Here is a 27,813-nt window from a genome sequence, read left to right on the forward strand (position 1 = left end):
TCCTGCCCGACCTGTGCTGTGCCCAGGCAGGAAGAGGCACGTCCTGAGGCTCACCTGGGATCTCCAGCAGCAGCAGGTACAGCCCAGCTGAGTGCACACCAAACACCCTCTGCTGTGCACTCGCTCTTTTTTGCTGGCCCACGTGCACAAAGTGATGCAGCACAGCCACCAGGGCCTGGTGGGACAGGTTGTTCTCAGCAAACAAGGTCCAGACATTCTGAGACAAAAGAGGAACAGTGAGGAATCCCATAATAGCATGGATGTCCAAAACTAGCCAGAATTCAGATTTTAACACGTGCCATTGATGCCTTGGGGTTTAGCTTTTATATTTTTCAGAATCTCTGTTGCTTAGTGTGTAACTCTGAAACTTCATGTGAGGTCTCAGTGAATTCTCTTCACAGGGGAGTGACAAAAAATTCCTTTCCAGGTAGAGAATCAAGGACAACTGGTACCCAAAAATCAGAAACACCAGCGAGGGAAAGGGGGCTGAGACTTCATAGCCTGGGGCTGTGCTTGGATAATTGACCCCAAGATGCAGATGAACCAAAACTTATAAAAGTGTAGACTCAAGACCAGGATCCATCTGGGATTTGATTTGGGTGTAACCCCAGCAAGGCTCTTGCACAGCCCAAGGTGAATCCATTCAATAAATATCTATTTTATTCCTTTTGCTCTGTCTAGTTTCTGTTCCAGGTCAGCCTTTCCAGGCAACACCACCATGGCCAACTCCACATGTATTCTATGCTTTAAAAAGTGTTTTAACAATTGTAATACATAACAATATAGATACTTAATATTATGGTAAGTTATATCATTAAAATTTGGGAATAGCTTCCTTCTGAAGCATTCCAGCACACAGAGCAAGAATTGCTCAAATGGTTTTTTAATATTTTGTGAATTTAAAGGCAAGGCAGATGTGACAAAGAGAAAGTGAGAGTGGCTGGCACTGTGTTCAGGTAATGTCACCTCTCTGCTGTCCTGGTCCCCAGCAGCAAAGGGCTCCAGAGCTTGGTACAGGCAGGTGAAGGTGCTGAGCCCATTGGCTGGGATCTCCTCTGCTATCCGGGCATCCAGAGGCTCGGTGTCCATGAAATCCAGATCCCACACTGCGTCCACCCATACTGAGAGGAAAAAAAAAAAAAAAGAGTGTTTATTGCTGGAACCCAGAAACCTGGGAGTTTTGAGCTTTCTGGCACTGACCCCCAGGAGAACACTGCTTTTGTCCTCAGGCCTTGGAGAAGGCTTCCAAATTCGAGTGATGGAGTTAAAATCATGGGTATGCAGTTAAATAGAAGTGTGTGATTTCACATGGTGAAGGGTTTGGAATTTGAAGGTTTTAGAATATAGTAATAGGTAAATTACGAGTTACAGGAGTTTGGTTATTGGGTCAAAAGTATAAATAATCAAGATGTTAGTTATTTATTGGACTGTTTAACTGTAAAAGATCTTGTAACGAGCTAGATTCAGGTCCTCTTTTTGCTCACTTTTAGCTGGTAACTAGAAGTGTTGCAGAACTCTCTACGCTTTAGGTAAGACTTAATAAACAACCAAGTCCAAACACGAGAAATTTTGTCTCTTTCGTGTTTTTAATCCTGACTCTGAGTGAAGAGAGAAGAAAATAAAGACAAGCCACTGATTAGCGGTGCAGGTAACCCTTCTACGGTTTATAAGCACCAGGGGCGAGATTTCTCCAAAACATTTCATCCCAAATACGGAACATGGAATACCCAAATCCAGCGGGACACGGGCACACCAAGGGCAGCCGCTGTCAGTGCCAGGAGCCAGCCCCGGGACCGGGACAGAGACACAGGGACCGGGATTGACACCGTTACCGGGACAGAGAGAGAGCACGGGAGAGGGACAGAGACCAGGATACAGACTGACACCAAGGCTGGGACCGGAACCGAGACAGAGGAACCGGGACTGACACCGATACCGGGACAGAGACCGGGCCATAGACTGATACCAAGGCTGGGACCGGGACAGAAACCCGGACCAGGACCGGAACCGAGATCGGGAGCAGGACGGAAACCGATACCGGGACAAAGAGAGAGTACAGGAGAGGGACAGAGACCAGGACATAGACTGACACTAAGGCTGGGACCGGGACAGAAACCCGGACCAGGACCGGAACCGACACCAGGAGCGGGACTGACACCAATACCGGGACAGAGAGAGAGAGACCGGGACACAGACTGACACCAAGGCCGGGACAGAGACAGAAAGCGGGACTTTATCAGAGACCTGGACCAGGACCGGAACCGACACCAGGACAGAGAGAAAGAGAACGGGAAAGAGACAGAGACACCGGAACACAGACCATGACAGAGAGCGGGACCGGAACAGAGACCCAGACGGGGACCAAAACAGAGACCAGAACCGAGACCAGGACCGGGACAGAGCTCGGGACACCGGTCCTTATCCCAATCCCGACCCTGACCCCCATCCCGACCCCAGCTCGCACCTGTATCCACGTCCGGCAGCCGCCACTCGCCGAGCGCGCTCCGCAGCCGCTTCGCAGCCATCCCGCCAGCGCCCGCTTCGAACGCGCCAATGGCCGGGCCGGGCCAATCGCCGCTGCCCCGGAAGGAGCGGGGCGGGCCGGGCCGGGCCGGGCGGGGCTGCCGGTGCGCGGTGCGCGGTGCGCGGTGCGCGGTGCGCGGTGCGCGGTGCGCGGTGCGCGGTGCGCGGGTCCGGCCGCCGCCGCCCCGGCAGCGCTGCCGCATTGCGGCCCCCCCGCGCTGCCGCCGCCGCCCCGGTGCCTTCCCCGGTCCCTTTCCCGGTCCCTTCCCCGGCGTCGCCGCCGCCGCCCCGCGCAGCCCCGCCCCGGCTGCGATCCGCCAGCGGGGCCGCGGGGTCCGCCCGCATCGCGGGGCCATGAGCTTCTTCGGGTTCGGGCAGAGCCCGGAGCTGGAGCTGGTGCTGAGCGACGCCGAGAGCCGGCGGCGGGTGGAGCACAAGACGGAGGAGGGCAAGAAGGAGAAATACTTCCTCTTCTACGACGGCGAGACCGTGTCGGGGCGGGTGGTCCTCACCCTCAAGAACCCCAACAAGCGGCTGGAGCACCAGGGCATCAAAGTGGAGTTCATCGGGCAGATCGGTGAGCGGGGCGGCCTGCGGGCCCGGCTGGCCCTGGTGCCCCTCGTGGGTGCCGGGAGCATCGCTGGGGCCGGGGGTCCAGGGAGCATCACTGCATCCCACAGCATCGGGGTACCCACGGGGGCCGAGGGTCTGGGGAGCACTGCTGGACCCCATGGTGCTGAGATCCATGGGTGCCAGGGGTTCAGAGAGCATTGCTGGGGTTGAGAGGCCAGGGAGCATCACTGCAGCCCATGGTAACCCCCCTGGTACTGGGGCTCTGGGGGCATTGCTGTGCCCTACAGTGCTGGGACCCCACTGGTCCTGGGGATTTGGTGGCATTGCTGTGTCCCATGGCACTGGGATCCCACTGGTACTGTTGGTCTGGTGGCATTGCTGTGTCCCATGGCACTGGGATCCCACTGGTACTGGGGGTTTGGTGGCATTGCTGTGTCCCATGGCACTGGGATCCCACTGGTATACTGGGGGTTTGGTGGCATTGGTGTGTCCCATGGCACTGGGATCCCACTGGTACTGGGGGTTTGGTGACATTGCTGTGCCCCGTGGCACTGGGATCCCACTGGTACTGGGGCTCTGGCGGCATTGCTGTGTCCCATGGCGCTGGGATCCCGCTGGTACTGGGGGTTTGGTGGCATTGCTGTGCCCCATAGCACTGGGATCCCACTGGGGTTTGGTGGCATTGCTGTGTCCCATGGCACTGGGATCCCACTGATACTGGGGATTTGGTGGCATTGCTGTGCCCCATGGCACTGGGATCCCACTGGTGCTGAGCTGGTTCCTCTCGCTCCCAAGCAATGCTCGGCTGCACGCTGCGTTCCCACGGCTGCCTCACATTATTCTGCCCTCCGAGCTGGGCAGCCTGGCCTGTTCTCCAGGCTTGAGCCCTGGCAGAAGGAAGGGCATTCCAGTCCTTTTCCAGGTCATTGTTCTCCTGTCCTAGTTTCTCGCTTCTGCTCGGTCGCGGATTTCGGCTCCGAGCCGGGCACGCTTTGGTTCCGTCCTGCTGCCAGCCCTGCTCCCCAGGCTGCCTGCTCCCTGCTCCATCCTCCTGGGGATGCTGAGGGTGCTGATGGGCTGCTTTTCATCCTTATGTCCCTTTTACCTGGGTGCATCCCCTTTCCTCAGGCCCGCAGGCTCAGCCTGGCTGATCGCACCTTCAGCTCCACGCATCCCTGCACGGTTGACTTCAAGTTGTTCAAAACTTGTGGTTATCTGTGCGTGTAACCAATTCAGGTTTAATATTTCCTGCTTTCGTGGAGGAACGGCAGCTGCCACGCCCACTCGTCCATCGGAGCGGAGCTGTCCGTGCTCCACGGACATGCCTCGAGTCCCACAAGCCAAAATAAGTTCAGGATGTTCCTTCCCAGTGATGTGGCTGCGTGCGAGGCCTCGCATCTGCGGCTCTCTGTGCTTGGCTCTGAACCCCAAAATCACTGCTGGAGCCAGGGGCCTGCAGCCTTTGCATTGCAAATCGTGTGGTGAGCAGGAGGGTTCCCACCCAACCCTGATGCTGCTGTTTGGGAGTTTTGTTCGGTTTGCTTGTGCCTGGTTCTGGTTTTTGGAAAGGAAGGGAGTGTGTAAATGATGGAGTGTCCATGAGGCTGTTCACCAGGAGCCAGGTTATGAGCTCTTATTGATATGCTTGCCAGCAAAAATTAAGCATGAACTTTGTTTCCTGCTCTGCTGTCTCTGCTTGCTCCTCATTCCCCTTTTTGGAAGATTTCTGAGCCATGCCTGTGTGGAATAACTGCTTTGTATGCACGTTATTGCCCAAGCAGGGTGTGTTAGAGCTGCTGTGGCTGCACATTTGTCATTATTCCCCTCAGGCCTCTTAGATAAATCAGTGAAGTTTGTACCACTAATTGCACTTCTCAGTGCTTTCTATCTCTTGTATTCTGACTTCTTGCTGCCACAAGGTCAGCGTGGAGGTGAGACAGTTTACAGAGAGGGCTGGGATGTGAAGAAGGGATGTTTTACAGGGAGGCTGCTCCAGAGCAGGTGCCAGAGGCCAGACTGTGAGTGCTGGGTCCTGCCTGCTCTCAGGTGAGCACAGAACCCATTCCAGATGGTTTCACCTCTGGTGGCTGTGGCCTGAGCAAGCCATCAAAATGTTGGCAGGTTATTTTCTCAGTCTGGAAACCTTATAGCTCTGAAAAGCTGAAATTACAGCTTATACCTGTTTGACAGGCTGGAGTGTGGGAAACATCACTCTGCTTAAGGCTGCAGGGTGCCAAGCATGACCTTCTGAGGTAGCAGAGAACTCAGTGCACTGCCATTTTCCTCCCCTTTGCTTTAAGTTTGATTTGTGCCTTCTGTATCTTGTGTCACGATGGTCTGGGCTGATTCCTCTTTTTCTGCAGGCACGTGGCTTCTCCCTGTCACATCAGCCAGCACTTTCCTCTCAGTGGACACACAAATCCAGTGCACAGAGAGAGGCTTGGTTATTTATGTCACCTGCCCAGCCTAAAGGGCTTGGTGACATTTGCTGTTGTGCGTAAGTGAGGAAAGCTCCAGTGCCAAAATTTCCATTAGAGAGATAAGGTGAGCAAAGGGCTGTGACAAACAGGCATCACTTAAAAGCTGAAATCTCATCGTGCATCTCAAGGAGGGCAGAACTGCAGCTCCTGAGCACCTCTAATACCTCTCAGAAGCCTCCTCTGCACTGTTTAGTGCTGACACTGAGCTTGTGTGTGTGTGATTGTGTGATGACTTAGGTTTTTGTTGCCTCATCTAAGCAGAAAGGGTTTGCCTCTGCAGAAGGGCTGTGTGGGTGTCCTGTAGGCACAGGCTCACACACAGGGCTGGGAAGGGCAGGTTTCATTGATGGTTTTGGGTAATCCCAAGCTGTTCATGCAAATTGCAGAGTTTTAAGGGTTACGCTGCTTTGTCTTGAGGCAGAAAACTCGGTGGAGGTGTGGAGGATTGCTTTCATTAAATGAGGAAACCTTCAGTTTCCTGCTGCTGTGGGAAGGTTGTGGGGAAGAATGAGGCAATGCTGGTCACTTGAGCTGGTTTGAGCAGTGCTCCCAGGAGTGAGAGCTCTTCCCTCACCGTGCTCACATGGCCACTGATGTGTTGTCCATGGGCTGGAGGAGCTGTGGATTCAGCTGCCTCCCCACACTCAGGGTGGCTGTGCAGCAGGATCAGCGTTGTCATTTATTCCCTGCTGCTGCTCAAGGCCACTCAAGCTCTTTGCTGTTGCAAGAGCAGTTGGAATCCTCCTGTCCCTTTGGTTTTGCTCTGTCACTCTGTTCCACACAAGCAGTGATGGTTTTTCCTCACAGTGGCAATGCCTTTGGCCTGGAATACAGCGCAGAAAATTATTGAGAGGGTTTATACGAGCTGCAAACCGTATTTAATATTGATTATAGGCTACCATGTCTCCCCAAAGAAGTTCTTCATTTATTGTAGTAAAGGATGGTGTGTGGACCTTTTCCTTCCTGATTAAGGCAGAAAAGTTGTGGCCTGCACGTGGCTCTGATGGAGAGGCTTCCCTGGTTCTGTGAATGGTATTCAGGGAAGGAGTGACCTGGACAATTGCTGAAAATCTCCTGTGTCACATGGGGTTAAGCTTAACCTGGATTTCCATTTCCCTAGAGCTCTACTATGACCGAGGGAACCACCACGAGTTCGTGTCCCTGGTGAAGGACCTGGCCCGGCCTGGGGAATTCACCCAGTCACAGACATTTGACTTTGAGTTCACGCACGTGGAGAAACCTTACGAGTCCTACACGGGGCAGAACGTGAAGCTACGGTGAGTCCCTGCCCTGGCTGGCCCCAGTTCTGCTCTCTCTGAGTGCTGATACATCTGATGATGCAGAACTCCAAATTAATTTTGGGGCTGAATTGTAAAAGGCTGCTTTGAAGACTTTATTTTACAAGCGTGCATCAGGCTCTTTATGGAGTTTGTTTTTCCCCTTTTGAGTGACAAGAGAAATCAGCCCCTTCTGAATCTAATACTTGCTAATTTATTTGATAATTCAAAAAATCAAAATAAACTGTTTGGTTTAGTCTCCAGTGGGGATTTTTATTTGCTGTAATCAGTCTTGTCAACTTTAATTGTGCTCTGTATGCAAACAGATGCTTCGCTTGTGCCTTGTTCATATGTTAAAAATGATATTTCATATTGAGCCTCTCAATTGACTCAAAATGCTTTCACTGGCTTCAAAGTGGGGATTGGAAAGGTCTGAGATCTTCACTGGGAGGTGTGGCTGTGCAGCCTGATGTAATCTTGCAAAAGGGCAGTGGTTTTAACATGTGCAGGCTGTTCCTCAGATCCTCAAAATGGGGCTTAGGTAACTTGGGCTCACAAATGTGTGGAAGCTGAGAGGAGCCTGCTTTTCCATCTGGAAATTCCCTTCTGTCTTTTCCAGTGTGGGGTGCTGGCAGCTCCGGGGGCAGGTACATGTAAAGAGCTGGGGGCTCTTTTGCTCTGGGTTTATTTTGTTCAGACCTGGACTAAAAGAAAGTAAATGACATGGGAAGAGGAGCTTCCTTGCTGTTCTGCTTGCCTGTGGCAATTCTTTGGTTTCCTGTTTATTTTGTCCCTTTGGACATTCCCCTGCTCTTGAAATCCTCTTAGCCTTGTCTCAGCTGTGCATGAGCTGAACTGAGCAGCTCATCTTTGCCAAGGAGAAGTTTCCAAACTTCACTGGGAAAAAGGAACTTTCTCAGTGGATCTGTTGAGTTGATCATGTTTTATTTAGATTTGCAACCAAACACCTTTCAGCTCTTTACATGGATCTGTGTAGTAAGGCTGCTTGGACAGTGCAGCCCAAGCCAGGCTGTCCCTGCTGCCCCCTGTGTGACCCTGATGGGAGGGCACTGTCCCTGCAGGTATTTCCTCCGTGCCACCGTGAGCCGCAGGCTGAACGACGTGGTCAAGGAGATGGACATCGTGGTGCACACCCTGAGCACCTACCCCGAGCTCAACTCCTCCATCAAGATGGAGGTGGGCATTGAGGACTGCCTGCACATCGAGTTCGAGTACAACAAGTCCAAGTGAGTGTCTCAGGAGCAGCTGGGGGCTGTGGGGACCTGCTAGAGGTTTCCTCAGAGGAATTTCATCATGTGCTGGAGAGAGGCTGGGAGAGAGCTCAGATCCTCCCTGATCCATAGGCTCCTCTCCTTCCCCTATGTCTGGATCAAGGTGGGAAGCAATGGCTGTGGTTCACTGAGCCTGGAGCACAGCATGAAATTCGTGCTGTAACTTCCCACTCCCTGTATCCTCAGTACCTCCAGGTGTCTCCAGAATTCAGTGTTTGCTCCTTACCAGGCAATACAGCTGAAGTAGGAGTTAACTCCAGCAAAGAAGTTGGGAAGAACTCTTTAAACTACTCTTAGAGCATCTTTCCCAGCTGGTGCTGGCAGATCTCCCTGCAAGTGGTGGTTGGCCAAAGGTTGGACTCAATGATCTCAGAGGTCTTTTCCAACCTAAATGATTCTGTGATTTGGGTGGGTTTTAATTGATCTAGAATATTGAGTTTGTAGCCTTTGCTCTTACAGGGGTTTCTTGCCGATATTCAGCCTGAAGTGATGTTTTTAATTTATCTGCTCATGCTAAATGTTCTTGTGGGTTTCCAAAAGAGCAGAGGATGGGAATGAAGGGCTGGTTGCTGGTGGGGGTGGTTGATTTGCCATCTGCTGTGGATGAGAGCAAAGTGCCTGCCCAGCAAGTTCCTGCACGTCAGCTCTGCTGCACAGGGTTTGATCCTGGTGTTTTCTCCCCTCTCATGTCAGGTACCACTTAAAAGATGTGATTGTGGGGAAGATCTACTTCCTGCTGGTGAGGATCAAGATCAAGCACATGGAGATAGACATCATCAAGAGGGAGACGACGGGGACAGGGCCCAACGTGTACCACGAGAACGACACCATAGCCAAGTACGAGATCATGGATGGGGCACCTGTGAGAGGTGAGAGGGAACAGGAGCCCCCAGGGTTCCTCTTCTGGAGGCTTTTGGGGTGGGAAAATGACTCTTGCAGAATCTTCTTTGTGCTCAGCATCCTGTTCTGGTGGGATCAGAGCAGGGCATTGATCTGATCCCCTTTCTTGAAGGGGAAACTGAGGCAGAATGAGTAGCAATGACTTGATTCTTTTGATGAAGCAGTGGCAGAACCAGCTGTAAATTCACAGTTGGCATGGGCCACCAGCTGGCATTGCTGCAGCTCAGAGCAGAGAGGGAGTTCTTGCTCTGTGCCCATCTCCTGTGCCACTGTTCCTCTGCCCAGCAGAGTCACCTGCCAGAGAAAATGTCACCTTACTCATTTTTTCCTCCAGTGCTGTGTTGATGCAGGTCCCAAAAGAGTCCTGTGCTGTTAGAGTGGAGCTGGGATAGCTGTCAGCAAGGGCAGGATCTGGCTGTGGACCTGCTGCTCTCTGAAGGGAGTTGAGGTCTTCTAGCTCATGTTAGTCCACTTGTGGAAGTGATGACAAAGGTTGTGGCCGTGTGAGTTTGTGTTTCACTGCTGCTCTCCTGGTTTCTGTCTGCATCCTGTCTGTGCTGACAGCTCTGTGCCCTTTCCAGGGGAGTCCATTCCCATCAGGCTCTTCCTGGCTGGCTATGAGCTGACTCCAACAATGAGGGACATCAACAAGAAGTTCTCTGTGCGTTATTACCTCAATCTGGTGCTGATTGATGAGGAGGAGAGACGCTACTTCAAACAGCAGGTGAGAAACAGAGCTGCTGTTCTTGGGCCTGTGAGTGGGTGATTGGGATGCTTTTACAAGGACTTACTGGGAATTTGGGATTCATCAGGTGGAAGGGTGATGTAGAAGAATGTCCATGCAGGTCAGATGTGTGTGGTGGTGGGGAGGAGTCTGGAATGTGCCTGTCTGGGATTTCTTCTTTGCTCAGTGGTGGAGCTTCTGTGCTTCACCTTATCAGTGGCACTAGGACAGAGTTGCTGTGGATGTCCCCTGTGTGCCCTGACCCCAGGCAGGAGCTCTCTACCCAGATTTTGGGCAGCTGCACTGCCAGGTGTGTCCTGCTGAGGGTGGAGCAGCGAGCCTGGTTCAGCCTGCGGGGCTGGGTGGGGCAGCAGCAGGTCCCAGCAGCAGAGCCCTGACAAGGCTTGGCCGTGTCCCTGCAGGAGGTGGTGCTGTGGAGGAAAGGGGACATCGTGAGGAAGAGCATGTCCCACCAGGCTGCCATCGCGTCGCAGCGCTTCGAGGGCTCGTCCTCGCACGGCGAGGCCAAGGCGCCCGCGCAGCCCGCGGAGAACAACGGGCGCCAGTGAGCCCAGGGCACAGCCCCAGCACTGCGGCACCGCGGGGGAAACGCCCAGAGACTGCACAGAAACCAATTCCCGATTTGACTTCATTCCTTTCTGCGAAGGACGGCCGGGGCGGGATGGGGCGGGAGGGCTCGGCGAGCTGGAGCGCTGGCGGCGCTTCCCAATCCGTGCGCTCCTCTGGAGCCGGGCTGGAGCTGCTCCGAGGCCGTGTCCGGAGCTGCCCCATCTCCCCTGTGCCCCCAGAGCCTCGGCCTGGCAGCAGGGAAGGACAGAGCACCTGGAGGCCCAGCCTGTGCTTCTCCCCCCATGGGGAGGCTGCTTTGGGGCTCTGTAGGATGGATGTTTTTTCTTGCCTTTCCGAAATCTTCCCTGGGGAGAGCTGCCCGTGATTAGCTGGATGCTGGAGGAGGGATCAGAGACTGGCGTGGCCTGCTGGAAATCTTGTGGTGTCGTCCCCTCGCTGCTTCCCCTTCTTCCTCTTCGTGCTGGCGTTGGATTCCTTGCCACAAGCAGTTGGATGGTGGAGGTGGCTCAGCCCTGGGACTGCCACCCAGCACGGGGAGCACGGGCTGTGTCCCAGCAGGAGCTGTGGCTGGTAGGAGGGACTGAGATGTGTGGGCAGAGCGGTGACGGTCCCAGTGCTGCTGGGTGGGCAACAAGAGGGGGCAGGAAGGCTCCTGGCCATGAGCTGTGCCTTCCTAGTCCTGTCCTGGCAGCTGAGTTCTCCCAAGCTGCTGTTGTGCAGCTCCCAGGTGCTGCTTCAGAGAGCAGTTCTGGAGTTCCTGGGACTCTCCTGTGGGTGGGTTTGTGCTGCCCTGCCCGTGTCTGTGTCCTTGGGACGGACAGCAGCGTGGGGACACGTGTGTGGGGTCTGGTTTGCTGCCTCTGCCTGCAGGACGAGCATTAGTGGGGACAGAACGTTGGTGCAGTTGTTGTGGGAGGCTCAAACAGGCCTGTGTGGGCTGCTGGAAGGAGCCAAGCAGCACCTGGGAGGGTGGCAGAGCTCTGATTCCAGACACACATTCCTGAGGCCTGAGCTGAAGTCACCAGCGAGGTCTGAGAGCATGCAATGAACTGAGAACCTGAATGTGGGTTTTCTTTTTTTTTTAAATAAGCTGCTTTTAGCCTTCAGCTAAGTAGACTCATGAGCACATTCCCAGAAGGAAGTCACTCCTCCATTAAAAACCAGATGTGGCTTTGTAGGCTTGATGGACTGAGTTTGGAGAATGTCCATGCTGTTCAGCTGCCCTCCAACAAGCAGGTGCTGACACCTCCTACCCAAGGGAGAGAAAAGCCTGCACTAAGTGCTGGGACATGAGCTCTGTCTAGTAGGGTTTGTCTGGATTTCCCTGAGTTTGTGGCTCTCTAATTTGTCCAGCTTCTTTCTGGCTCTGGAATCAAGTTCCTCTGTCCTACAGCTGAATGTAGAGCAGGTGTCTTGCAGCTGGGAGATGGAAGTTTCTGCTTTGTTCAGTGGAGGGAGTGGGGCTGGGGTGGGAAGGGGAGCTTTTTATGTAATGACAGCTACTGTATTTCAGTGATAAATGTGTGTTTCTGCTTGCCAAAGTAAGTTATCTTTTCCTGACCACGTGTAAGGTTGTGGTTTTTAGTAGAGCTGGCCAGTCTGGCTCTGTAGAGGACACTAATGCTCTCATCTCTGCTGAATGCCTGTGTCACCCCATGGTTCTGCTGTGCACCCCTGAGGACCTGGCTTGTCCCCCAGGGGGAGTCTGTGCCATGGGCTGGGGCTGTGTCTTCCCAAGGCTCAAAAGTTCACTACAGACAGCAATCCCCTTGCTGTGCCAGGGCTGGGGACCTCTGCCATGGCAAAGAACCCTGGATGTCACTTTGGACACTCCTCCCTCTCTCCCTCAGGGGAGCTGGCTGTGCTGCAGCCAGGCACAATCCTTTAGGGACAAGTGAAGCTCCTTTGGGAGCCTTGGGGATAACAAATTATCCTTCTGTGGCTGAGCTGAGCACAGCAGCGCCCTTAGAATCTTCTTAAGCTTTTCTTCAGCTCCCTCCTTGCCTTTATTCCTTTTTTCCCTTTATTCCCCTGGATTGTGGGCCATGTGGTGGGAAAGAAACCCCCTGGATGGAGATGTCTCTGCATTCCAGGAGTGTTTTCTTTCCTGCCTGACTGGATGTGAGATCATTGCCTGGCTGTAAGGGGATGGCTGTTCAACATCTGTTCATCATTCCTGGAGGGTTCCCCTGGAAAAGGTGCATGAGTGTGTACATTGATTGGGGGATTTTTCCTACGTGTCCCTGGGTGTGGAACCAGAATTCAGAAATGATTCCCATTTTTACTGAACCTGATGGACCATTCATTAGCCACTCTGTTTGTCTGGGGTGGAGCAGATGTGCTGAGCATCCTTAGAGAGAAGCTGGGGTCACTCCAGGCCAAGGTACTCTAGAACAGTGTTTTGTGAGCATGTGAAGGGGCAGATGCTGCTCGAGCAGTCGTGTCCCCCTGAGCTGGTGGTTCTGTGCTGTACTTGGGTCATTCCCTCTCTCCCAGGCAGAGGGGAGTGGGCAAGTACCAAACCAAGCAGTACAACTTGTAATTAAGCCTCTGCTGTGTTTACATGTTTCTTAATTCGTCGTCTTTTCAATGGCTGTATTTTAAAACTTGGGTTTTTTTGTCTCTCCAATTAAAAAGAGCCAGCCCTGGCTGTCAAATGCTGTGCATGAGTTTGTGTGATGTTTTATATTGGGTTGGGTTTTTTCCTGTGGTATGAAGAGATTTTTCTTTGAAAGTTCCAGTGTGCAGCTCTCCAAACACGCTGGAGGAATTTGTCCTTTGTTATCTTTATAAATCCTTGCTCTTTCTTTAAGCTGTGTCACTGCTTGGCAGCTGTGCTGGTGGAAGACCCATGTGGCTTAAAAATTAGCAGGCTGGCTTTATTTTCTTCCATTTCCCTGATGTCAGAACTAAAATAAGGTGGGAACTTTTGTACCTGCAGGAAGTTGGCTGTGATCTGCTTTGTGTATCTGTCTCCAGAGAGACTGTTCACAACAGCATGCAGTGACAGGATGAGGGGGGACAGCTTCACACTGACACAGTTTAGATGGGATTTTGGGAAGAAATTCTTCCCTGAGAGTGGTAAGGCCCTGGCACAGCTGTGGTTGCCCCATCCCTGGAAGTGTCCAAAGCCAAGTTGGACAGGGCTTGGAGCAAGCTGGGATAGTGGAAGGTGTCCCTGCCCATGGCAGGAGGTGGGATGAGATGATTTTAAGGTCTCTTCCAACCCAGGCTATTCAATGATTCTTAATTTTCTGGTTCTAGACAGAACTCAGGAATTCCCTCCTGCAGAAAAATGTCCCTCTGCAGTACACAGAGCTGCACTAGACCCCAACCTAAACTAAGAGGATGGACCTGTTCCTTCCTCAAGAGATAAATTACAGATTTTTCCACTATTAAAACTCAAGTAGCCACAGTTGATTCCAAAAGGCTTTATTTATTGAAAAAATAAGCAAAAATAACAGTGTGTCAGGGGAAGGGACGTGTGGCTGCAGGTCTTGTGTGGGCACGTTTGTGGTGCTGTGCTTGAGCAGGTGAACTTGAGAGTTGTGCTGGTGGAGGAGGAGGCATCAGCAGGCTGGGTGGGAGCTGGGCTGCTTTAATGTGGCTTTTCCTCTTCCAGGCTCAAGACAAAATCAAATTCCTCTGCAGTAAGGAAGGAAAAATTGTAAGTGAAACTTCCAGCTTGTCTGACAGGGAATCAAAGAGTCCCTGAAGTTCTCACCTTGTGTCAGGGGCTGGATGGACAGACGTTGCCTGCTGAAGAGCATCATGTCCTTGAGGGGGCCCCCATCTGCTTTGTGTGCCAGGTGGTGAGCCTTGATCTCAGACAGGGGGATGAAGCGCTTGGTCATCCTCACAAACTGCACATCCACCTGGCAAGGGAGGGGCAGCACGTGGGACAACAGCCTCCAGACATCCCATAAAATCTTGGAGGGGTAAAGATTTGAAACTTCCCAGTATTTCTGGCAGGTGATTTGTTGGCACTGTGCACCAGCAAGGTGCATTCATGTCACAGACAATACAGAATTCAGATGTGGGATGTAGCCAGCCCATGAACACTCCCTTCCTTACAATTTAATGTGCCTCAAAACTACAGATTTGATTGCATTTTCCTAACTCAGGGCTCTGCCATGTGTGGCCAGCTCTGCAGCCAAGATCTGAAAATTGGGGAGATACATTTTGGCAGCCTTCTGGAAGGGGTAGGGGAAAAAAGCAGAGAAAACAGGATTGAATTTTCTCTTGAGAGAGAGGAAAAGACAGCTAAGCCAGGACAGAAGCTTAAGATTTTCAGTATGATGCAAAGAGCCTTCTCCCCTCTCTTGGCCTGCACACAGAGCTTGAACAGTTATATTTAATACAGTACATTACCATGGACCATTTGGGGTTCTCTTTTCTGCTGGTGGAGTCATAGTGAGGATCCTTCTGATCAAACTGTGTGTGATCAGGGTATGCCTCCTTGACGATCTGAAGCACAAAAGGAGAAGAAAGTTTCCACCAGTTCAAAACACCTGTCAGCAAAGGTGTGACTAGGAATAATCCTGGGGCAAAATTCAGCCTTGCTTTCCCTGAACTCCATTCTGACAGCTTCCTTTACATTTCTTGGGTGGAAGAAGTGCAGAACAGTCAGTGCAGCATCACCTGCTGGAGATCAGTGTGGAAGGACATGGAACAGAGGAAAACTGGGGAGCTGATGATGGTCTTTGTGATGAGTTCTCCTCTTAAAGAAGAAGCTGTTCTGTGCCCTGGGTTTATTCCACTGCCTTGTGGGCTCTGCTGACTAGAATGGAGTGAGTCAGGTTGGAATCAGTGTGGAACAGCACTTAGCTTGGCTGGGAGTGCCCTGAAATGTCAGCAGGAAAACAGCACAGCTTGGTTCCATCTCTGGGGACACATGGCTGAGTCAGCCCTGTAGTGCTGAGCTGAGGTGTCCTGGCCTCATTCCCTGCTCTCACTGGACAACTCCTGCACTCTTTGGTGCTGAGACACAAGCAATGAGCTGTTTGATAGCCCATTCTTTATCACTTCTCTGCCCAAAACACTCACCTTGACAAGGGCCACAATGCCAGGCTCTTTGCAGTTACTGTGGTAGAAGAAGGCCTGCTGCCCGAGTTTCATGGATCTCAGGAAATTCCTTGCCTGGCAGGAGTAAACAAGAGACTTTCAGCTCTTTCCATCAAGCTCTCAGGGCTTTATTATAAGCAGCCAAGAATAGGAATCAGCAAGAGGAGAGGTAGATGAGTTTCAGAATTACTCAGATAATGTTTCCTACAGTTGTCATAGAGATGTTTTTGTGTTGGAATGAAATTAAGCAAAAACAAGGCTAAAGAGCAAGATGCAGTTGGTCAGGAAAGTGTGTGGGAATTCAGGAGCTCAGCCACCCTTGCCCAGGAGAGTTGTCAGCAAACAACTCAGAGTAGAACATGTGTAGGGGAATAGGGAATCCTATATAGTACAGGGATCATACACAGCAGGGAAACAAAGATGGAATTGTTTTGGAACAGAAAGTGAAACTGGCAGGATTAGGGGAAGTACAGAGTTGCTGTAAGGTGTCAAAGGTTGGTCTAAGTGAAAGAAAAACTGGATGATTTACTAGAATATTCCCCAGCTTGAATCTACCTCCAACCTAGAGGCCACTAAGCAGGAGTTAACTTCAGATCCCTGCCAAAATGAACCTGTATGAACAGGGAGAGTGCCCCAAAAGGAAATGCTTCAGGCACAGGAACAAGCTGTGGGCAGAGCCACCTTCCTCCTGCTGCTATTTCAGTGCCCCCATGTGCTCCTACCTGGTAGTTCCTTACTCCATCCCAGCAGGTTGTCTGATTAGGCTGAGCTTTCAAGTCGTCAACACTGAACTGCCAAATGAAATGAAAATGAAGATTTCATTCAGGAGGTTTCTGATCTTTACAGTCTCATTGTCTGCACTGAGCCTAAGCATTTGTTGCTAGCAGCTCCTTCAATTATAGCACAAACTTGACACAGTTTTGTCTCCCACAGGGCCTACAGAGAACCTTTACAAAGCAGCAGTGTAAAGGCAGAGTCTGAAATTAGATGCTGCTCCTGTGACCAACAGCCAAGCATCCTGAGGAGCTGATTTCCTCTTGTACTACATGTATGAAACCCCAAGGTTGTCACCTTGGACAAGAACATTTTGTTTTGCTATTTCCAGGAAGACAGATGGGTTTTGAGAAGAAAAACCAATCTGAGCTGCTGTCCCTAAAGCTGGGCAGGAGTGACCCTGCTGCTGTCCCTTTGCTGAGTGAGGGGGTGCCAGTGCTTACCTTCACATCCACCCCCTTCTCCAGCCTGCTCTCAGGCTCTGATTTCAGCAGCCAGTGACAATATGTGATCTTGCTTTCTTCCCCAGACTCAGATTCTTTTTTCTTCCAGTTCTTCCATCCTGACTTGGAGCTCCCAGCTGGAGGTTTTGAAGACTTCTCTTCTTCCTCCTTATCTGAAGTCTCCTCAGTTTTGGCAATTTTAGCACCAGGCTCTTTTTTATCTTAAAAGACATACACATTTTTTTTCAAAAAATATTTTTAGTTGTCCAAGCTGGTTTCATACATTTGACTGCAGCAGGAGTTTGGGGCACCCAGGTGCTCAGGATAAGGTAACAGCATTATGCACCACTGATTCCGAGTGTTTCTAATTTGCATCTGAAATAAGGACATTTCTGTGTGTGCAAAAATGCAGTTTAATACTCCCAGTTAGTAATTAAATAACCTCAGGATAGACCATGTTTGCCCACATGAAGTGTAGTTGAATTTTTTAAACTAATTGCTGAGAAATCAGCTGCAGGCAACAAAGCAGATGAAGGTGAATCTGGTGAGTAAGAGGAACATTCACCAAGCAAACCAAACTATTTCAATTCCTGCAGGAGCTGGAAATCTCAGCCTCTATTGAGTTACCTGTCCAGAAGGAATCCATATCGGTTGTTTCTTCAGGACACAGACAAAAAAAACCCTAATTATTAAGAAGTGATTAAATGGTAAAAGGATGGTTGTTTGCTAGAATGGATCAAGCAGATAAGTGGCACAGATGAGCCAAGTATGCATTTTTTTCATCTTGCACTTTAAACACCTCATCATGATGTCTCCAATGCAATGTTCTTGCTTTTTATTTTTGCAGCTGGTACCACATCAGCTTCCTGGCACTGCACTGGGTGTACTCTGACTGACCGACTCTGCTGTGCAGGACCTGAAAGCTCTGCATAAATGGGCCTGAAATCCATTTCCTAACCACCTTGTGCTGGGAATCCATCACTGTCCTTATCACACACCTAGCAGGCTTGTCTCAGTCACGCTTGGCTGCTCAGCCCATTTGGCACAGGAAATGCTGTCTGTAAGACACGGCCTGTGACAGACAGACGGTTAATACGGCTGTCTGTAGTTTCACTATAGCCTGCAACCCCAAATGAGAGATGCTAAATCAGTCAGGATGTCAGCACAGACCTGCTACTGCTCCTTTGTCTCTCTTTCTGCTCGGCCAAGGCATCTCTGGTCTCTCTGAATTATCTTCTCCTCACTGAGAAGCACCTGATGGACGAGAGAAGAGGAGGAATTACTGCTCCTTCAGGCAGCTGAAAAAGAAACTAGAGATGGCTGAGGCAGAGAGCTGCAAGCACTGTAGGGCGAGTGGAGAGCAAATAAATCTTTCCTTGAGCTCAGCCACTTCCTCTATCAGTGTGAATACTGGCAGGGCTTGGGGACCGCACCCTGGAGCCCTGATGGACACGAGCAGCAGGGCTGGCCTGGCGGGGCAGCGGCTGCGAGCTGTCCTGAGGAGTGTGGGCTGAGAGCAGCCCCTCTGCGTGCCAGGGGGAGCTGAGCTTGTGTCCAGAGCTCAGCCCGGGCCTGGGTCTGGCTCTGTCTGTGCCCAGCCTGATTCTGGTTCTGGCTCTGCCTGTGCCCAGCCTGATTCTGGCTCTGGTTGTGCCCAGCCTGGCCCCGGTTCTACCTGTGCCCAGCCTGGTCCTGGCTCTGGATCTGCCTGTGCCTGGTCCCCATTCTGGCTGTCCTGTGCCCAGCCTGGCTCTAGTTCTGTCTGTGCCTGTCCCCGGTCCCGGTTCTGTCCCTGCCTGTGCCCAGCCCAGTCCCGGTTCTGTCCCTGCCTGTGCCCACCCTGGTCCCGGTTCTGTCTCTGCCTGTGCCCAGCCCGGTTCTGTCCCTGCCTGTGCCCACCCTGGTTCCAGCTCTGTCTCTGCCTGTGCTCAGCCCGGTTCTGTCCCTGCCTGTCCCCGGTCCCAGTTCTGTCCCTGCCTGTGCCCACCCTGGTCCCGGTTCTGTCTCTGCCTGTCCCCGGTCCTGGTTCTGTCTCTGCCTGTGCCCAGCCTGGTCCCGGCTCTGACTCTGCCTGTGCCCAGCCCGGCTCTGTCTCTGCCTGTCCCCGGTTCTGTCCCTGTCTGTGCCCATCACGGCCCCTCGGGACCGGCCCCTTCTCCGCCCAGCCCGAGCCCCCCCGGGCGCGCTCCCGCAGGTGCCCGTGCCCGTGCCCGGCTGAGGGGGCTGTGCCGGCCGAGGGCTGTGCCGGCCGGGGGGCTGTGCCCGGCCGGGGGGCTGTTCCGGCCGGGGGGCTGTGCCGGCCCGGGGGGCTGTGCCGGCCGGGGGGCTGTGCCCGGCCGGGGGGGCTGTGCCCGGCTGAGGGGCTGTTCCGGCCGGGGGGCTGTGCCGGCCGGGGGGGCTGTGCCGGCCCGGGGGGCTGTGCCCGGCTGAGGGGCTGTGCCGGGCCGGGGGGGCTGTGCCGGGCCGGGGGGCTGTGCCCGGCTGAGGGGCTGTGCCGGGCCGGGGGGCTGTGCACGGCTGAGGGGCTGTGCCGGGCCGGGGGGCTGTGCACGGCTGAGGGGCTGTGCCGGCCCGGGGGGCTGTGCCGGCCGGGGGACTGTGCCGGCCGCTCCCCAAGCCCCCTCCCAGCCCCACGGCCCCCGCGGCTCCGCGGGCAGGCCGGCCCATCCATCCCTGCCCCTCTTGCACGGCCCCCAGCCGGCCGCCTCCTGCCAGGGCCGGCTGGCATCAACTTTTCCACCTTGCGTGCCAAGCTTTCCCTTCCTCCCTCCCTCCTTCCCAGCCCTCCGAGCTCCGCTCACCGGCCCGGGCCGCTGCCGCCTGTGCTGCTCGGGGCGCTGGGGATGCTGGCGGTGCCGGGCGGGGACCAGCAGCAGCAGGAGGAGGAGGAGGAGGAGGAAGCGGCGCTCGGAAGCGGTGCCCGCTATGCAAAGGCCGGGGCAGGGCCGGCTCCCCTCGCTCCCTCCCAGCCCGGGGGAGGCGGGCGGTGCCGGGGGCAGGACTACAGCTCCCAGGCTGCCCCGCCGGAGCCGGAGCCGGGAGCCGGGATCGGGCCGGGAGCGGAGCGGCCCCGCACGGCCATGGCCATGGCCTGGAGAGCGGCCCCGCGGGCGGCGCGGCTGCTGCTGGGGCGCCGGGGGATCGCCTCCTGCATCGACCGTAAGGGGCCGGGGAGGCGGGCTGCGGACACCCACAGCGACACGGTGGCTCCCAACCTCCTGTCCCCGCCCGCAGGGATGTCCCCAGCTGGCTGTCGCAGCAGCTGATGTCGCTGCCCCCCGTGTCGCTGCTCCCCGTGTCGCTGCCCCCCGTGTCACTGCTCCCCCTGTCCCTCCTCTCTGTGCCCTGCTCCCGGTCACGGCGGTGGGTGGGTGCTGGCAGTGGGACAGAACCCGCAAAAAAAGGTCATTCTGTCTCCCTGTCCCTCCTTTTTCCTCATTGCACCGTGCTCAGCCATGGGAAAAGCCCGCAAAAAAGCTCTTTCCCTCTTCCTGTCCCTCTTTTACCTTTAAAGAATCCACAAGAAAGGTCCTTCCCTCTCCCTGTTCTTCCCTTTTTCCTCGTTGCACCGTGCTCAGCCATGGCAAAGAGCCCACAAAAAAGGTCCTTCCCTCTCCCTGTCCTCCCTTTTCCTCGTTGCACCGTGCTCAGCCATGGGAAAAGCCCACAAGAAAGGTCTTTCCTTCTCCCTGTCCCTCCTTTTAGCATTTTAAGACTCTGCTCAGCAGTGGGACAGAGCCCGCAAAAAAGCTCTTTCCCTCTTCCTGTCCCTCTTTCACCTTTAAAGAGTCCACAAATAAAGGTCTTTCCCTGTCCCTCCTTTGCCTTTGTGAGACTCTGCTCAGCACTGGGACAGAGCCTACAAAAAAAGGTCCTTCCCTCTCCCTCTCCCTGTCTCTCCCTTACCTTTGTTAGGGTTTCACGGTTTTTCAGATTTGCTAGTGAATCAGAGAATATCTCTCAAAGAACAGGGATTATAAAAATGAAGGAAAGCTTTTTACATAGAGAGACTGACAGGGCAAGGGGGAATGGATTTAAACTAAAAGAGGAGAGATTTAGGTTAGATATTAGGAAGAAATTCCTCTGACAGCTGGCACAGGTTGCCCAGAATTTGTGGATGCCCCATCCCTGGCAGTGCTCCAGGCCAAGCTGGACAAGGTTTGGTCTTGTAGAAGGTGTCAGGTGGTTGGAACAAGATGGTCTTTAGGGTTCCTTCCAACCCAAACCATTGTGGTTCCAGAACACTTTGTAGATTAATTGCTTCCATGTCTAAATGTAACAACATTTAAAATTGAGGCAGCAGCAAACCTGTGAATCTCAGGAGAGGAACAAACAAAACAATCTTGGATCGATGTGCTGGTGAAGCAGCAGGTTTCAAATGCAGAGTCTAACTAAAGCTTTAGATGCTGTTTCCAAAGGGCTGCTTTATTCTTTATTTGCTTTCAAGCCTCCTTTCTTTGAAGTCCCAGCACTGCTCCCTCACATTTCTTTAGCACACTTAGTGAGATGGAGTGACAGCTGCCATGGACTGTGCTCCCCTGTCCTGGCTTTCCATGGAGCAGACAGAGACAGCTGGGATCTTGGATTTGTTTTGTCCCAAGGAAGCCCCTCCCAAAGCCCCTACTCTCAGCACAGTTCAATATATTCCCAAGGAACAGAGAAATGGTCTCTGCAGCAGAGACCCTGAACTGTTTGTGTGAGCTAAGGGGCACCTTGAAATTGTTTGGGGTGTAGACGAGCTGGTTGTGCTGCTTTCCCTCAACAGACTTGTTCTGATCTCTTCCTGCTTTTCTAGCATCCACTGGACTGACTGAGGACCAGAAGGAATTCCAAAAAGTTGCCCTTGATTTTGCTGCCAAGGAGATGGCTCCTTACATGGCTGAGTGGGATGAGAAGGTAGGACAGCCTCACAAGGCTTGTGCTGCTCCCTTTTTCCTCCCTTAGGATGTTATCACCCCTAGGTCTCACTGTGGGGTTCCTGCAATAGCTCTGGAGGTTGTTGTTGAAGCTGCTGCTGTAGGAAGGAGGGGGAAATGATCAGAAATACCTTGAAGCTTTCCTAGCCAGGTTATTGCAGTCACCTGAGTCTTGTACTCACTGCTGAAGATGGAGTGTGTCTGTGTAGGTACCACCTCTTTGATCCACCCAGTTGACTTCAACTCTGCAGGGTGGTGAGACTGGAACTGGTAGCCCAGGGATACCAAAAGAGATTGAACTGACCCTGAATATTCATTGGGATATCTCTGCCTGCCCCAATAGGAAATATTCCCTGTGGAAACGATGAGGAAGGCAGCCCAGCTAGGGTTTGGTGGCATCTATGTGAAACCAGACGTTGGTGGCTCTGGATTGTCACGACTTGACACCTCCATAATCTTTGAAGCTCTGTCAACAGGATGTACCAGCACCACAGCTTACATGAGCATCCACAAGTGAGTGTGTCTGGGCAGGGGTGGATGGTGTCATCTAAATCCAGCTGGAGGCAGCTCCCTCGCTGCTGCTCATTATTTAAATATTTAAATTGTGACCTCGAGTACACACATCCCTGGGAGGATCCCTGGATGGCAGTAAACAAATACTGAGATGCCACCAAGAAGTAATTTTAGCTTTGTGGTATGCAAGATGGGATTAAGTTCTGGATTTTGTTCCCTGCTCTGCCACTTAAGCTGTCCATAGATAGTAACCTGCCTGGAAAAAGCCTTTGTGCCTCAGCTGTGCTGTGACAGAGCCCAGAGGCACCACCTGACCCCAGGGCTGTCCTGCTTGTACAGACATGTCCAGTGACAGGTCATTGGGCACAGAGAGCTGTAATGATGCTGCCTCTGTCCTCAGGTGCAGTTTTCTGGAGAGGGAGCAGGGCTGAGCATGGAGGGGAGACTGATGCTCTTAAACAGGAGCCTGCTGTTCCACAGGGCAGTGAGTCTGTGGTGAATGGAAGGTGTAACAATACATTTTCAGGCCTCAGCTCCCTGGAGCTTTCCTCTGTTCAGCCAGGGATGTTCTTGTACAACCTGTGTTCAATCCTGAATGCTGCTCCTTCTCCCCCACCCCAGCATGTGTGTTTGGATGATCGACACCTTTGGCAACGAGGAGCAGCGGCGCAGGTTCTGCCCCTCCCTCTGCAGCATGGAAAAGTTTGCCTCTTACTGCCTGACTGAGCCAGGTGAGCATCCTCAACTCAACCAGGACATCTTCTCCTTTCTCTTTAACTGGACATGAACATTGTAAAGCTCTGGAGGTGAAAAGTTTCTTTCCATATTCGTTTGTGGATTTGGGGAGGGGCAGATGATGATTGCTGAGATTTCATGGTACAAACTCAGGGTATGATCCCAGGGAGAATTTGTAGGCTCTGGATCTTCTGCTTCACTGGCTGCTTCCATACCTCTCAAACAGGGAGTGGCAGTGATGCAGCTTCCCTGCTGACCTCAGCTCAGAGGAAAGGGGACAACTACGTCCTGAATGGCTCCAAGGTACTTCTTTGCTCCTCCTAAAGCTGCTGCACACTGGGGCCTGGGTCTCACTGTCCTTCCCATCCCTGCTGTCTCCTCACCTCTGTGCATTCTCCCAAGGCAGGACATGCCCTGCAGAGCTTTCACCAGCTGGGTCCCTAAACGCTTCCAGCTGTGGGGTCTTTGCCTCTCCATTTCTGTACCCTGCCAGCTGCTGCTGTGGGCTCAGGGTTAGTTTGTAAAACCACCCCAAAGCCCCACTTTTCTCTCTGTGCCCTCCTGCAGGCCTTCATCAGCGGGGGAGGTGACACCGACGTGTACGTGGTCATGTGTCGCACCGGGGGCCCAGGCCCCAAGGGCATCTCCTGCCTCGTGCTGGAGAAGGGAATGCCAGGGCTCAGCTTTGGCAAGAAGGAGAAGAAGGTAAGAGGCTTGGTTTGTGCTTCCTGTGTGCTTGAGTGAAGTGCAGAATCACAGAACCACAGAATCATTAAGATTGGAAAGATCTCCAAGACCATTGAGTCCAACCTATGAATGATCCTGACTTGTCAGCCAGAGCACTGAGTGCCACATCCAGGCATTCCTTCAGCACCTGCAGGGGTGGTGACACAAATACCTCCCTGCACAGCCCATTCCAATGTCTGACAGCCTTTTCCATGGAGAAATTCTTCCTGATGTCCAACCTGAGCCTGCCCTGCACAGCTTGAGGCTGTGTCCTGTGGTCCCAGTGAGCTTGTCTGTGCAAAGTATTAGGGCTCTCCTCATGGATGGGATTGGAGTCCCAGCCTGGCATGGTGAAGTTTGCCCAAGACCCATGCCTTTGGTAAGTGAAGGATTTTAGTCTCAAGAACATCAAGATCCTGGGATTTGTGCCTCTTCTCAAAAACACCCATTCCAGTTTGCACACTGAGGCCAAACCATGCAGACCCCAGGTGCTTTGTGGCAGCGTGGCAGTGAGACCAAGGGACTGGGAGCAGGCTGGTGGTTCTGTGTTGGAGTTGTGCTGCCCTGGAAGGAGCTCTGTTTTTTCCCAGGTAGGCTGGAATTCCCAGCCAACTCGGGCTGTGATCTTTGAGGACTGCGTTGTTCCTGTTGGGAACCGGCTGGGAGCTGAAGGGCAGGGATTCAGCATCGCCATGCAGGGGCTCAACGGAGGCAGGATAAACATTGGTGAGAAAGGCAAACAGAGCCAGGGGAGGAGGGCAGGATCTTCTGGTTGCCTGTCTGAAGCAGCTTCACATTCATTCTGTGTCCTTGGCTTCTCCCACCAGCTTCGTGCTCGTTAGGAGCCGCTCATGCCTCAGTTCTCCTGGCTCAGGAGCACCTCAGTGTCCGCAAACAGTTTGGGGAACCCCTCGCCAACAACCAGGTAACCCCTGCAGCAGCTCTGCCCCCACACTTTTCCCGAGTGTCAGCCTGAGCCCTACCTGCAGGCTGAGAGCCCTGTGAGGGTGCTGACCAGCCCTTGCTTGGCTCTGGCAGTACCTGCAGTTCCGGCTGGCAGAGATGGCCACGCGGCTGGTGGCAGCGCGGCTCATGGTGCGCAACGCGGCGCAGGCACTGCAGGACGGCCGGGAGGACGCGCCCGTGCTCTGCTCCATGGCCAAGCTCTTTGCCACCGACGAGTGCTTTGGGGTAGGTCACTCAAACAACACTTGGCATCCTAATTAGAGGCTTGGAGACCCCCCCCTTAATGCTCAGGAAATCAGGGAGAAGTTTCATGCTGTGGCGACCCAAAGGCAAGCCCAGAGCCAGGAGCATCGTTTGAGGACAGGATGTTTTATAACACAACATGAGCCTCATTTGAGGACAGGCTGTTTTATAACACAACATGAGCCTCATTTGAGGACAGGATGTTTTACAAGACAACATGGAGGATGCAGGATTAATCTGTGAGAATTAAAACATCTTTCCGCGGTTCTTCCTAAACCACTTCCTAGTTGGGGGCAAAAGGGAGACAACACAGGGAGCAGAGTGTTTTTATTTTCTAATGTAAATTTGCATTTTTCGGGGTGATCGTTCCTAGGTAGCAAGTGGTTTTTCATAGACAGCAGAAAAATTACATTATTGCTTTGAAAAGGATGTTGCCATTTTGAAAAATATCTTACTTTGTTACCTTATCAAAATGTCTCCATAAAGAGAAAGCAAGAAGAGGGAAAAAGAAAACTTGACACTTCCTAGCCCAATGCCGTTTAGAAGCTATTTTATGTGCTCAGCACTCTGCACTTTTGCTGTTTTTATGTTTTCTATCCCAAACTGAGGGATAGGACACACAGAGTCGTGTTTCCATGGAAACCAGCGGCTTGCCAGCCCCTCCCCTGAGTGGCCACCAGGTGGCGATCGGGCGGTTCGGGTTTGCATCAGAAACCTCAGAAAAGCAGCAAAAATCGATTTATTCCCTAAAAACTCCCATCCCTGGGTATCTCTGTCTGCATTCCCGGGTATTTCTGCATTGCTGTTCACATAAAAACACCGTCCATGTGAAACAGGTAATGTGATAGCACGTTACTTGAGAGGTCACACCATGTTTTTAAGAAATTCGATTAGGTGACCAAGAAAAAAAAAAAAATTAAAAAAAAAAAGACCCCAGGTTCCTGGGTCCTTACCGAGCTTCTGCCACTGACGTGTCCTCCACAAGTCACCTCACAGCAGTGTTATCCCCTTAGATCTGTAACCAGGCTCTGCAGATGCACGGCGGTTACGGCTACCTGAAGGATTACGCGGTGCAGCAGTTCGTGCGGGACATCAGAGTCCACCAGATCCTGGAAGGTAAAAAACACTCCTATTACACGTGAAGGTGGCAGTGGGGTTAGGAGAAAAACTCCTCCCCACCTTCCCACATGCTGATTGTTGTGTTTCAGAGCCCTGCTGTGCTCTGAGTGTGAGTGCCCTGGCTGGGAGCTCCGAGCATGGCAGCAGTTTGGGCTATTTTAAGAGTCTTACAGCAGAGGAAGATATTTAGTTGTCATGTTAGCAGTGCCTCTGTCCAGTTTCATCCCATTACTCCTGATCATGTGATGATTATCCCCAACAATTCCTTTCCTGTGACTCTGGTCTGTTTGCACCCCTTGACATTGTGTCTCTAACACTGTCTGGCCTTTTCTAATCTCGGTTTGGCCTCCTAAATATTTTGTTTTCCCTGCTTTGAAATCCTCTCACCTGCACCCAGGGTACCTGGTAAGGACATGCTCTTTCTTATGGGTTTGCAGGCTGTGTTGTGTGTGTGTTAGATGTGAAGCAGAGAGCTCAGATGTTGGTGTAAGTCCAGTTCTGCTCAATGCCTGGTCCTGCATTCTCCCAGCACCCAGATAAAAAGCAGCACCAGCTCTCCCAAGCAGAATGCTGGCACTTGGCAGTTGGATTTCAGCCCAGCCCCTCCTAAATGCCACTTCAGCTGGTGGGAAGAGCTTCTCTGTGCTGTGACTGCACACCAGGGAAGAGTTCTCTTGGCCTTTTGAGGGGGAAAATATTGGATTATGGACAATTGAGAGAGACAGGGAGTACTCATTTGTGATCAGAATCTGAATTTTACTGTGAGCTACATATGTTTATACACCATTTTCAGGAAGGCTGGTAATTTTTTACTACATTCATTTAGTTAAACATCACACAGACAAACTTTACATTTCTACTTAGTTCAGTCTTCTTTCCTGTCAGCCAGACTTGGTCCAATCTTGTAATCTCCAAAGCTCTGTTTGCTCTTGCCAAGGCACCTTGGTTATCAAACTGTATATGCTGATTAAATCTAGTGCTGTCAGTCTCAGTTATCACATTGGACCATGCCTGAACTGTGTCTCCTTTGCATCCCCATCCTGGTGCAGGTACCAACGAGGTCATGAGGATGATTGTGGCCAGGAATCTGCTACAGGGCTGAAGCCAGGAGCCTTAAAAATCCCTCCATCTGTTACAGCTGGGCCTGTTTCCCTGCCCTGCTGGCCAGCTTTCTCCCTGGGACTGGAGAGGGGGATCCCCAGTGGAATCAGCCTTCCTGCCTTATGCACAGCTGGGTGGCACAGCTGCACACCGTGCCTGGCAGAGCTGCTGTCACCAGGCTGGCATTGTGCAGCCACAAATCACAGCTGTGAATGCAAACTCTGTCTCCAAATCCCTCTCCTGGCCTGCTTGCCTTGGAAAAAGAAACACCAGAGCTGCTGCTCACCTCTGTTAAATCAGGACTGAAATGGGAACCTCTGGCAGAGGTGTGGCCTGAGCCCATGGGATCACTGAAATCTTTATGTTGAAGGAATTAACTTCTCACAGCACCCCTAGGAACAGATGTTCACCAGAGTGTTTTTATCCCAGGATGCCTCTCCTTTAGCTAGAACCACTCCCTCTTTTCCCAGCAAACTTTTCCTGATGTCCCAGCCACTGCTTGTTTTCTGTATTCCCACCACATCTTGGTGCTTGATCTCAAAGAAGCCTTTGCAGCACAAAAGTGCAAATGAAAAACTAAGGTTATGTACAGAAATAACTGAACTCTGTGGCCTCTAATCAGTGAAATCACGGATGTGAAAAATGTAAGGGGAGTAGAAATATTCGTAAATTAAACTATTTTTTTCTCTTGGGTTTGGAATCAATAAAGAAATGATGGAAATGTTACTGGAGTGGAAATTATTTCCTTCTATGGTATTTCAGGTGTTTAAACAGAAGTAACAGGGAATTTTTGAAGTAGGTGTTGCAAAATAGTTCTGCTTGAGGGCTTTTTAGGTAATGTCTTTTGTTAACC

General features: G+C 52.4%; 4 protein-coding genes across 6 annotated transcripts in view; 2 read left to right on the forward strand and 2 right to left on the reverse strand.

Moving 5' to 3' along the window:
• NCAPD3 (non-SMC condensin II complex subunit D3) overlaps nt 1–2,525 on the reverse strand; it is a 31,449-nt gene extending 28,924 nt beyond the window's left edge. The window contains exons 1-3 of the mRNA XM_033081816.2: nt 2,465–2,525; nt 967–1,121; nt 55–217 (exon numbers count right to left, since the gene is read on the reverse strand). Coding sequence (XP_032937707.1) covers nt 55–217; nt 967–1,121; nt 2,465–2,525 — 379 coding nt within the window. The remainder of the gene's footprint in view (nt 1–54; nt 218–966; nt 1,122–2,464) is intronic.
• ACAD8 (acyl-CoA dehydrogenase family member 8) lies at nt 70–27,686 on the forward strand. Of its 2 annotated transcripts, XM_033081810.1 has the most exons (13): nt 70–76; nt 10,141–10,146; nt 19,512–19,800; nt 21,437–21,537; nt 21,901–22,070; nt 22,692–22,801; nt 23,032–23,108; nt 23,373–23,510; nt 24,122–24,257; nt 24,359–24,456; nt 24,570–24,722; nt 25,754–25,856; nt 26,909–27,686. In XM_033081810.1, exons 3-13 carry the CDS (start codon nt 19,722–19,724, stop codon nt 26,959–26,961), a joined length of 1,218 nt encoding a protein of 405 aa, XP_032937701.1. In that variant the 5' UTR covers nt 70–76; nt 10,141–10,146; nt 19,512–19,721; the 3' UTR covers nt 26,962–27,686. The 2 variants fall into 2 exon arrangements, with proteins under 2 accessions (XP_032937701.1, XP_032937700.1); XM_033081809.1 differs by lacking the exons at nt 70–76; nt 10,141–10,146 and having other exon boundaries at nt 19,444–19,800.
• Nucleotides 2,757–13,022, forward strand: VPS26B (VPS26, retromer complex component B). Its single transcript, XM_033081812.2, has 6 exons — nt 2,757–3,100; nt 6,697–6,853; nt 7,936–8,100; nt 8,839–9,014; nt 9,627–9,769; nt 10,192–13,022. Exons 1-6 carry the CDS (start codon nt 2,878–2,880, stop codon nt 10,336–10,338), a joined length of 1,011 nt encoding a protein of 336 aa, XP_032937703.1. The 5' UTR covers nt 2,757–2,877; the 3' UTR covers nt 10,339–13,022.
• On the reverse strand, nt 13,777–25,778 carry THYN1 (thymocyte nuclear protein 1). Of its 2 annotated transcripts, none has more exons than XM_033081815.1 (8): nt 25,694–25,778; nt 17,812–17,895; nt 16,642–16,862; nt 16,147–16,215; nt 15,407–15,499; nt 14,732–14,827; nt 14,085–14,235; nt 13,777–14,005 (listed from the first exon to the last, which is right to left on the reverse strand). In XM_033081815.1, exons 2-8 carry the CDS (start codon nt 17,852–17,854, stop codon nt 13,959–13,961), a joined length of 720 nt encoding a protein of 239 aa, XP_032937706.1. In that variant the 5' UTR covers nt 17,855–17,895; nt 25,694–25,778; the 3' UTR covers nt 13,777–13,958. The 2 variants fall into 2 exon arrangements, with proteins under 2 accessions (XP_032937706.1, XP_032937705.1); XM_033081814.1 differs by lacking the exon at nt 25,694–25,778 and adding an exon at nt 19,443–19,529.
• Nucleotides 27,687–27,813: the final 127 nt, after the last annotated feature.

Source organism: Catharus ustulatus, chromosome 28 (assembly GCF_009819885.2).
Source record: "Catharus ustulatus isolate bCatUst1 chromosome 28, bCatUst1.pri.v2, whole genome shotgun sequence".
NCBI classification, from domain to species: Eukaryota; Metazoa; Chordata; class Aves; order Passeriformes; family Turdidae; genus Catharus; species Catharus ustulatus.